This window comes from Melanotaenia boesemani, chromosome 13 (genome assembly GCF_017639745.1).
Source record: "Melanotaenia boesemani isolate fMelBoe1 chromosome 13, fMelBoe1.pri, whole genome shotgun sequence".
In the NCBI taxonomy this organism is placed as follows: domain Eukaryota; kingdom Metazoa; phylum Chordata; class Actinopteri; order Atheriniformes; family Melanotaeniidae; genus Melanotaenia; species Melanotaenia boesemani.
This window is the reverse complement of record NC_055694.1, coordinates 32563844-32574358: the sequence shown is the minus strand read 5'-3', so window position 1 is coordinate 32574358 and position 10515 is coordinate 32563844. Positions and strand designations below refer to the sequence as shown.

The 10515-nt window shown below is 40.8% G+C and overlaps 1 protein-coding gene across 2 annotated transcripts in view; it reads right to left on the bottom strand.

Moving 5' to 3' along the window:
* Positions 1-264: 264 nt before the first annotated feature.
* The window catches only part of slc38a5b (solute carrier family 38 member 5b), a 28763-nt gene continuing 18512 nt past the window's right edge, over positions 265-10515 (bottom strand). For both annotated transcript variants that reach the window (XM_042003041.1, XM_042003043.1), the window contains exons 8-16: positions 10122-10204; positions 9906-9964; positions 6177-6293; positions 5962-6041; positions 5478-5578; positions 4960-5084; positions 2328-2472; positions 1168-1271; positions 265-1065 (exon numbers count right to left, since the gene is read on the bottom strand). In XM_042003041.1, coding sequence (XP_041858975.1) covers positions 961-1065; positions 1168-1271; positions 2328-2472; positions 4960-5084; positions 5478-5578; positions 5962-6041; positions 6177-6293; positions 9906-9964; positions 10122-10204 — 919 coding nt within the window. In that variant the 3' untranslated portion in view covers positions 265-960. The remainder of the gene's footprint in view (positions 1066-1167; positions 1272-2327; positions 2473-4959; positions 5085-5477; positions 5579-5961; positions 6042-6176; positions 6294-9905; positions 9965-10121; positions 10205-10515) is intronic.

Genomic DNA, 10515 nt, shown 5'->3' with positions numbered 1-10515 from the left:
TCGGATTCCTCTTGTTTATGATTCATATAAAGATCCACATCATGCCTGACTGCTGCTCCCGCTGTAAACAAACAGCCTTTAGAGACTTCAGTAACTTTAAATGAATCAACAAGAAAAGTCCATACCATCTGTTGTTTTTCTTAGCAATTTAACATTTTACAAACATTTTATTCATTCTGACTTGGAAAATTTTCTGAGGTTCTTGCTCTTATGTCCTGGATTTAGTTAAAACATTGTCTCATCATCAATGATTTAGATGGTCAACACCTTTTGTAAATTTTTATTAAACAATACACACATGCTGCTCAGAAACAAAATTCACAAACAAATTACACCAAATTAAGAAGTTCACAGTTGCACAGACTTCATGTCAGACAATGACAGAACTTTGTAATTTCCAATTTTCCATGAACAGCTCAGCAGAACTGCATTACAAGTACATACACTGATTTAATGTGAAAGCAGTTGCTTGTTTATCTCATACTGTACGGCTCTCTGGTAACCAAAAATACATTTGCAAAAATAATTCTTTGATTTATTTCAACAGCATTTTCTAAGTGCTTACCCAACCAATTATCTCCATCAAACTTAAGAGTGAAATTTAAACTTTTAAAGGGTTTGTATTCCAACATTTGCCTACATTAAAATTCTGGTAGTATTTACATGTAGCCTCTGTAAAAGCAAATAGCTTTGAATGGTGGAGGGACATCCATGATCAACATGTTCGTCAACTCTTGTGCTGGATCGTGGTGATCGACCTTAACTTAGCTGAGCTTCAGGACAGAAGTGGTCTCTTCATCACAGCAGAGGAACAGACTGTCCAAATAATGAATGAAAACGGTCCCACTAATGCCTGAGTTTTCCAGCTATAGATTACATTTTAAGTCCCATCCAGAGGTCTGGAAGAAGGACATATCAGTGGGGTGTGGCTGATTTAAGTTTGGGGAGGATGTTTGCAGATTAATGGCCGCCATGACTCCGCTTTTCTCCGGTTATCCAGTCAATTACGATGAATGTCAGACTCATGATCATGAATATGAAACCCAGAGTGGTGAAACATGCAGCCTGAAACCCAACACAGATGTATCAGTACAACATCTATACATGTTTTTCTTCTGGCTGTGGAATATATTCATCAACTCACTTCTGCCAGTCAGGTAAACATACCTGGATCTTTGGTCTGGAGGTCATAGGCTCCTGGCTGGTGGGGACGATGCGGATGTAGAACAGCCCTGGGAGAATGAAGATCAGAGTGGGAGCAGTGGTTGCCCCTGGACAAAGATAAATCACAACATATTTAACTGTTAAACACATTGCAAAAAGCTGATTTGTTTCTTTATGGTATGTCTGAGTTTACCAGAAGCTTTTTTTTTTTTTTTATTAATTCAAATACAGTCTTTTCCCTCTACACTCAACAGCCTCTTTATCAGGTTCACCTTCTAGTACCAAGTTGGACCCACTTTTTCCTCCAGAACTGCATTAATTCCTGGTCTGATAGATAGAAGCAAGTTGTGGAAACCTTCCTCAGAGGTTTTCTCCATATTAACATGACAGCATCACACAGTTGCTGCAGGTTTGTCGGCTGCATCCATGATGAGAATCTCCCGTTCCACCACATCCCAAAGCTGCTCTACTGGACTGAGATCTGGTGGCTGTGGAGGCCGTTGGAGTCCAGTGAACTCATCGTCATGTTCTAGAAAGCAGGTGGAGATGATCTGAGCTTTGTGACATGGTGCATTATCCTGCTGGAAGTAGCATCAGAAGATGCTCCACTGTGGTCATAAAGGGATGGACATGGTCAGCAACAATACTCAGGTAGGCTGTGCTGGTTAAACCAGGCCACGTTGGTACTAAGGGACCAAAGTGGACCAAGAAAATCTCCCCCCACCATTACACCAGCAGCAGCCTGAAGTGTTGATCCAAGGCAGGATGGATCCATGTTTTCATGATGTTTCCAGCAGATTCTGAGCCTAGCATCTGAATGTGGAGCTGAAATGGAGACTCATCAGACCAGCAACGTTTCTCCATCTTCTATTGTCCAGTGTTGGTGAGTGTGTGTGAATTGTAGCCTCAGTTTCCTGTTCTTAGCTGACAGGAGGCACCTGTGTGTCTTCTGCTGCTGCTTATTTTGATGCTCAGTTTGAACTTCAGCAGGTCATCTTCACCATGTCTGCATGACTAAATGAAAGGAGTTGCTGCCATGTGATTGGCTGACTAGATATTTTTTAACATGCAGTCGAACAGGTGGGTCTGTTAAAGTGACTGCTGAGTGTATAAATGCTGTTAGTCCTTCAACTGATCTTGTGTTGTCTTGTCTTAGGCCTCACCAGTAATGCCAAAAATGTCTCGAATGTTGGGAACAAGTATGACCAGCAGGTTGACAGCAAACAGAAGACACACAGCAATGGCGATATGACGTAACCAGTGGAAGGGTTTTCCTGGAAACAGCAGCTGCAAAAGGGCGCGACGGATCTGAAAGAGAAACACATGTTAGGACACTCCTCCTGTTCAGAAATCAAAATCAGAGTCAGGTTTCCACACAAAGTGGATAGAACTTTTATTTCCAGGAACTTCAATGGAACTTAAATGTCCCTTTAAATCAGTGGTTCCCAGCCTAGGGTCTGGGACCCCCCAATGTGGTCCCCCACAGAGCTCGGGGGGTCCCCAAGGCTTTGAACATTCTGAGCCATTGTAATTAATGTCCACACTTTGTCCCTATTTTAAGAACAAAAAGCAAGGCTATTTGTTGTAAATTTAACTTTGGCTTTATTGAAGGACAGGACTCAGCCAGAACACAGTATTCCTGGTGAGAATCTCACTTTTAGAAGCATAAAACAAAGCACGGTTTCAGCTCGGGGTGGGGCAGGAGGTCCACAGCTTTTTAGTATTTGCATGAAGGGGGTCCCCAAGGGAAATAGGTTGGGAACCACTGCTCTAAATCATACAATGTAAATAGAAGAGTAGATGTTTTTTAATCTCAGGTAGATTTGAATAGAAGTGAATAAACAAATTTCCACAAATAATTTTCATCATGATAGCCTAACTAGTGTTGAGGTTATTCTGATGTCAGCAGGAGTGAGAATCAGTAGATTTGTTTGATGAATAAAGATCTAAATCAGATAACGGAGGACAAACTTAACATGCCTGTTTTAGAACTCTGTGGTAGCAGCTGTAGTCGACATGACAGAGATGAAAAAGGAGAAAAGTGAGATAAGCTGCACAATGACCTGGATAGTTTTGAGAATGAACTGGACCAACTTAGCATTAGTGCTAGCTGCCTCCTTCAGTAAGCTGCTTCATTGGTTTGGTTACAGGAAATAGGATAAATGTAATCATGTTACATTTATCCCATCAAATTCCAAGTAGGCTCAATCCTTTTAAAACAGCATATTTAAACATTTATTTTTGGGTGTGTGTTCTGACCTCCAAATAATCCTGAACTTATTTGACAGATACAAAGTTGCTTATTGTGGATGGTGGAAATAATTGTGACTAAGGTGTTTTCTGCAGTGTTAATCATCAAACTACAGGAGAACATTTATCATACAAAATGCTTTAAAACTTTTACACAATAAAGGTGAGACAAAGTTTTAATTTGCTTTCAGTGTGAATGTACCTTAAGTCCAACATGGTGCTATAAATGGTTAAAGTGCCATGTTGACATTATAAGTCACTCATATAATGACTAATGCGGCAAACATGATTGATGCAATTACTGTGGTGGATGAGTTAAATAAATGCTAAATTATTTCTTGATTCTGGAGGGAAATGGCAATGTAATAGGGGTTTTCTTTTTTTTTAATATAAAAACAATATTAATTAATTAGAGGAAGAATATATTGCCTTTTTTCCGAAGGGTGATGGCTCCTGGCAGGAATGATCTCTGCTACCTTTCTGTCTTACATTGGACTTGATGAAGTGTCTGATTGGACACATTATGTTGTTTCTTCACTGTCTTGTGTAGAAGATGTGCAAAATTTTCCATTATTTTCCATTATTTTCAGCATCCCCAGAATAGTACCAGAACCAGAGTTATCCCCAGCACAGAACCAGAACCAGAGTTATCCCTAGCATAGAATTGGAACCAGAGTTATCCCCGGCACAGAACCAAAGTTATCCCCAGTTTAGAACTAGAACCAGAGTTCTCCCCAGCATAGAATCAGAACCAGAGTTATCCCCAGCACAGAACCAGAACCATAGTTAGCCCTAGCATAGAATTGGAACCAGAGTTATCCCCGGCACAGAACCAGACTTCTTTATCAGTTCAGTCTCTTTAAATCTGGCTCTGGTTCTGCTGCCCCAAAAGATGCTGCAAAGCTGAATGCACTTTCCACAGCAGACTGATAGAAGATATGAAACATCATGGTGCAGACATTGTAGGCTCCCAGCTGCTCTGCCCTTTCTTCTAGATTCTTCTGTGTTGCATTTTCAGTCCAGTATGTTGTCCAGCTGAACTCTGAGGTACTAGTAGTCCTCCACCAACTCCACCGCTTGGATGTAAGCAGTGTTTTGTTTGCTCCTGTTCCTCCTGAAGTCAACAATCATCTCTTTTGTTTTTATTAATGATGATGTAATTGTTTCTGCACCATCTCACAAACTGAGTGATGAGTTACCTATACTCAGCTTCTTATCTATCACTGATACTCCCCACAAAACGGAGTCCCTTAACGTCACTTTGTTGACTTTGAGAATCACCTGCTGTGTGTAATCAAGCAGTCTATAACATCTTCAAAAGTCCCTTCAGAACGTCAACCCAAACAGGAACATTTTGGAAGCAATAGTAATTTCTCTGAAACTTAAGAAGACACATGGCTTATGTCTCACATACATGTTTTTCATGCATAAATCACTCAAATAGTAATGATGTTTTTATTTTACTGCTGAATTCACTTATTAAGTCTCTTATATTTTCTCATTGGTTGTTTAGGTGATTTACTAAACAAAAATAATGTTACTTACAGGAAACAAGACCACGGGTACAGTCAGAGTAACGGCCACCAGGACAGCCAGACGCACACACAGGATAAGAGTGTCCAGCGCATCAACCTTACTGTAAGTGTGGAGGAGCTCGGCCTCGGTTTTCTCTGCAAACACACACACACACACACACACACACACACACACACACACACACACACACACACACACACACACACACACACACACACACACACCACACATGCATTAAATTTATCTTACATTATTTTTTTTTTTAGATTTATCCCAACCAAACCACAAACACAACCTGTCTAACCCTAAACCCCATCTTAACCATAAACCTGGTCTATACAAATCTAATGATTTAGTTAATGGGGACAAACATATGAACGCCTAAACCTAAATCTAATGGGCTAAGACTGCATGTTCATTGCACTCCCTGCTTTTGGCCTTTCATGAACACATGAAAACTGCCTTCAAACTGATGCAGAACCCTAAAACAGCTCATCAAACTGAGGTACATTTTGTAGCTTACTTACCGTAAAAGGTCAGATAGCCAAATATGCCAGTGAAGAAGTACATGATGAACATTCCCAAGATGGAAACATTGCCAATTCTCTGCATCCTTTTCTTTGATGGGCTTCAGGGGAACAACATGATAGATGTTTTAAGCAGGAGAAAACATGGCTCATATTTAAAGACACATCCCTGTTATCACCATAAAGCATATTTTTGCTCAGGTTTTCTTAATCTCACAAATTATTTTTAAATGGTTTCAACTGATGTGTTTTTGTTTCTAGAACAAATATCTTTTGCTGGACCAAAACAACTAAATAAGGCCCTGTAATCAAAACATGAAAATGTTTTGGGATTTTTGGAGCATTATAAATTGGAAGTGCAGCAAAAATAAATAAATAAATAAATAAATAAATAAATAAATAAATAAATAAATAAATAAATAAATAAATAAATAAAATTAAACAAAATAAATAAATGAAGTTGCTGACATCAAGTGCATCTTACTTGCTCAGTTCAGTGTAGATGGGCAGCACCTCTGGGTGACACACAAAAGCAAATGCAAGGATGGGGATGGTGTATGCAGTCTGTAAATAGAATCACAGGTTAACTTCTCTTGGCATTGCCACTGAAAATGAAGTTAGGAGCACATGCAGCTAAGTGTGCTGTGAGATGATGCACCTACAATTCCAGCCTTACAAAGCAGCAACTTCATGTCTTACCTCCTGGTTGATGGTGAAATATTTCACGGCGCATGTGTCCTCTGGCATGTCTGCGTTCATAGAGAAGTTTCCAAACAGTTCCTTAGGGCAAGCAATGTTAAATTTCTTGTAGATGACCTGATGTGACAGAGAAACACAATTAAATCTGGAAATTCTTCCTCTGGAAACCCAAGAAGGTATTTTCTTTACATTGTAATACCTTTGCAAAACCTGTGGAAGTTCAACTCTTCACTGTCTGTCTCTACTGAGTATGAAATATCACTGGTGACACTGTAGGCAAAGTATTTGATTCCCAGTTTTGACATATTTGCATCCATGGCATATTCTCTGTCAGAGCAGTGAAAGAACTTTACTGATGGAAATCAGTGCATCCATTCAATTTCTATACCTGCTTGTTCCAGACAACCACTCATGTACTCAATCCCAAGATTTAGAGACACCAATTAACCTAGCAAGTATGTTTTTGGACTGTGGGAGGAAGCCAAGGTACCCGGAGAGAATCCACACATACTTTCGCAGTACATACAAAATCCACAAAGAAAGGCCCCAGTTGAGGCTTGAACCAGGAACCTTCTTGTTGTGAGGTGATGGTGCCACATCACTGTGCAGCTCCAAAGTTATGTTGACCAGTGATTCTGCTGTTTCTGATTAAATAAACCTCAAAGTCATGACATCTTAAAAGGTTGAAACAATTTTGTACATGCAACACTATTAAAATTTTAATTAAAATTTTGATTTGTTGACATTTTCTCAAATTAAAGATCTTTAATATTCTCCTTGAGCAGTCAGGGGCTTAGAATTACTCCTAAGAAGAGTGTTAAGAGTTGACTTATGAGTAAAAAATTCCTAGGTAAAAGCTGAACTTTAAAGTCTCACTCACACTTTTAGCAAAGTGTAGGACTCAGTATTAGGAATCAGGGGCTATGGTATTAGGCTACAAGGTACAGTAAACTGAATTTTAGATGATGTCACCTCCAAGTCCGCTGAATTGACCAATGGCTGAATGGAACCATTTATCTAAAAATATCCAAATATCTTAGAGAGATGTCTCAGTGAACCGTTAAATGGACAATAGGAGTGTATATTTTGACAATAATCAACAAAAATGTTCAAATTATATCCATCCATTTTCTTCCGCTTATCCGGAGTCGGGTCACGGGGGCAGCTGCCTAAGCAGGGAAACCCAGACTTCCCTCTCCCCGGCCACATTCACCAGCTCATCCGGACGGATCCCGAGGCGTTCCCAGGCCAGCCGAGAGATGTAGTCCATCCAGCATGTCCTAGGTCTTCCCTGGGGCCTCTATCCGGTGGGACGTGCCCGGAACACCTCACCAGGGAGGTGTCCAGGAGGCATCCTAACCAGATGCCTGAACCACCTCATCTGGCTCCTCTCGATGTGGAGGAGCAGCGGCTCTACTCTGAGCCCCTCCTGGATCACCGAGCTTCTCACCCTATCTCTAAGGGAGAGCCTGGCCACCCAGCGGAGAAAACTCATTTCGGTCGCTTGTATGCGCCAAGTCGGGGGGCAATGAGCATGCCCACACCTGCTCGGCGCCTCTCACTGGGAGCAACTCCAGAATGGAAGAGGGTCCAGCCTCTCTCAAGGACAGTGGTTCCAGAGCCCAAGCCGTGTGTCGAGGTGAGTCCAACTATATCTAGCCAGAACCGTTCAACCTTGCGCGCCAGCTCAGTCTCCTTTCCTGCCAGAGAGGTGACATTCCACGTCCCTAGAGCTAGCTTTTGCAGCCGAGGATCAGACCACCAGGGTCTCCGCCTCTGGCAGTCGCCCAGCTCACACTGCACCTGACCCCTATGGCCCCTCCTGCAGGTGGTGAGCCCACGGGAGGGGAGGCCCATAGCACCCTTTCGGGCTGAGTCCGACCGGGCCCCATGGGCAAAGGCCCAGCCACCAAGTGCTCGCCTCCGTGCCCCACCTCCAGGCCTGGCTCCGGAGGGGGGCCCCCGGTGACCCACGTCCAGGCAAGGGAAACCTTGGTCCTTGTTTTTTTCTCATCATAGGGGTGATTTGAGCCGCACTTTGTCTGGTTCTTCCCCTAGACACCTGTTTGCCATGGATGACCCTACCAGGGGCTATACATTCACAATGAATTAAAAATAAATGTTTCCTAATTTAGCTCCTTTTTTTAAAAAAAAATCATTGTACATTTCCAATGTAACTTTTTCTGATTGTATTTATTGTCTTTCTATGTTGCATTTGCTGCTTTTACTCGATGGATGTGTCATGTAAAGCACTTTGACTTGTTGCTTAAATGTACAACAAATAAATTTGCCTTGTCTTTCCTTAATTAGGCAAGTTACTTGAAATTGGTGTGTGGTTAATTTACCTACTCTATTTCTGCCGCTGTCACTGTCCACATAGCTGAAACCAATGTGGAATCAAAAAGAATTCCAAACTGGAAAGAGGAGGAGAAGCTCCTACTTGTAGAATTAGTTGATTGAAGAAAGGACATAAAAGGGAAATTAAGCAAAACACTGACAAGCCGTGATGAAAGAAACACATGGGAGGAAATTGCAAATCCACTAAATGTGTCTCAAGCCTTCTGCTCTTACTCACCTGACTCAAATTAAGTGAATCCAACAGCCTGTGAAATTCTGTGCAACAACTCAATTTGAGTCAGGTGAGTCATAGCAGAGACATGGAAAACCTGCTGGATTGTGGCCCTTGTGGGACCGAATCAAATAGCCCTGCTCAACAGGCAACTCCTAACCACTTAGGACTCTTCTGGAAGAGTAGGGGTGATTTTTAGACTTGAGAAAGTTGATAAATAGCTTTGGTTCTTAAGTTTGAGAATAGGACTGAATTCCACAATTTCTCAGCACTTAGGACTAAAATGGCTCTAAGACACTTACGGCCCCAAGTCTTTATAACCTGAGCAAACCTTTCAGAGAGAAAGTTTTCTCTGTTCATTTTTTCTTCAAAGGATGACCAAATAACATCTTCAGGCAAGTGAATAGGCAATTCCTTTAAAAGGAAAAGAATATTATATATGTTTATATAAAATACAGTCTTTTTGAGATATGGACATTTATTTGTCCAGTTTTAAGGCTTTAATCACAAAGGTAAGCAATTGTTGATAACATTTCTATTAAACCAGTTTAGCATACAGGTCCCTCTCATATGTAAGAAAAGAAACAAGTGGTTTGTCGTAGATGATAACATTATTTAATTTAAAGTTAAGTTTTTTTCTAAGGTCTGTTTACAGTGATCACAGTGTAGTCCCTGTGATAGACTGGCGACCTGTCCATGTGGACCTGCCTCTTGCCTGCTAAAACCTTGGAAAGGCTCCAGCTTCCCTGTGACCCTGAACTGGACTAAGGGGTATAGAAAATGAATGAATAAATGAGTTTAGGAGAACATTGATACAACTAAATGTGAAAGTTTTGCAAAGGTTCCCAAACCATAGAGAAAATTTAGGAATCTACATATTTTAATAGATGTAATTTTCTGGAGACATTTTATTGTGATGTTTGTTTGAGTTTTGTTCAACTGAAAACTTGGGATGCACTTTCTTAGTTTCTGACAGTGACATGTAGAGGACGGCTACACCATGACACATTTGATATATCATACAATTCTCCACTCATTCGTTGCATCTGACATTCTAGTCCACAATCATTATGCAAATGTAAGTAGGCTACCGTTTGAAAAGTCATGGCATTGGTGCTGAAACCTGTATACACTGAAAAGAAGCCACTGTGGCAACTCACCACAGAGAGGAAAAACACCATGCAGGACAGAGAGAAACCACTCGTATAACCCAGATATCCTGCAAAATGCAACAAAACCATCATCCGATACATACAGACGCATGGTTTGACATCATTCAAAACAGAATGCATCTGGCCATGATGTCTGTCTAAAAGTTGTCTCTATAACAAGTGACAGCTGCGGACTTGGACGAAGTTGATAGAAGGTGAACTTACCCAGGTGTTTCATCATGGCCAGTGGGAGGATGACACAGACAGTGACGATGATAATGAGGTAATTTCCATTCATGAACCACTCTCTAGATAAAAAACACATGACATAATTAATCTGACCAAACCAAGCACTTAACCCGTTAAGGCCCGAACCATGAAAAAATGGTAAGAAAAGTCCAATTTTTTTAAATTTGAGGTCTTAATTTGGCCCTTTAACAAAATGTAACAACAAAAATTACATTTTTTGGGGGGATATCTACCATTTATTACCATGTGATATATTAAAATTATTATAATATGGTTTTCTGCTTCTGGGTATCTATTAGGGAACAGAAGACGAATATCAGATTGTGTTCAACAGGATTTTGAGCAAAGTTTATATCATAAATTGAAGCAA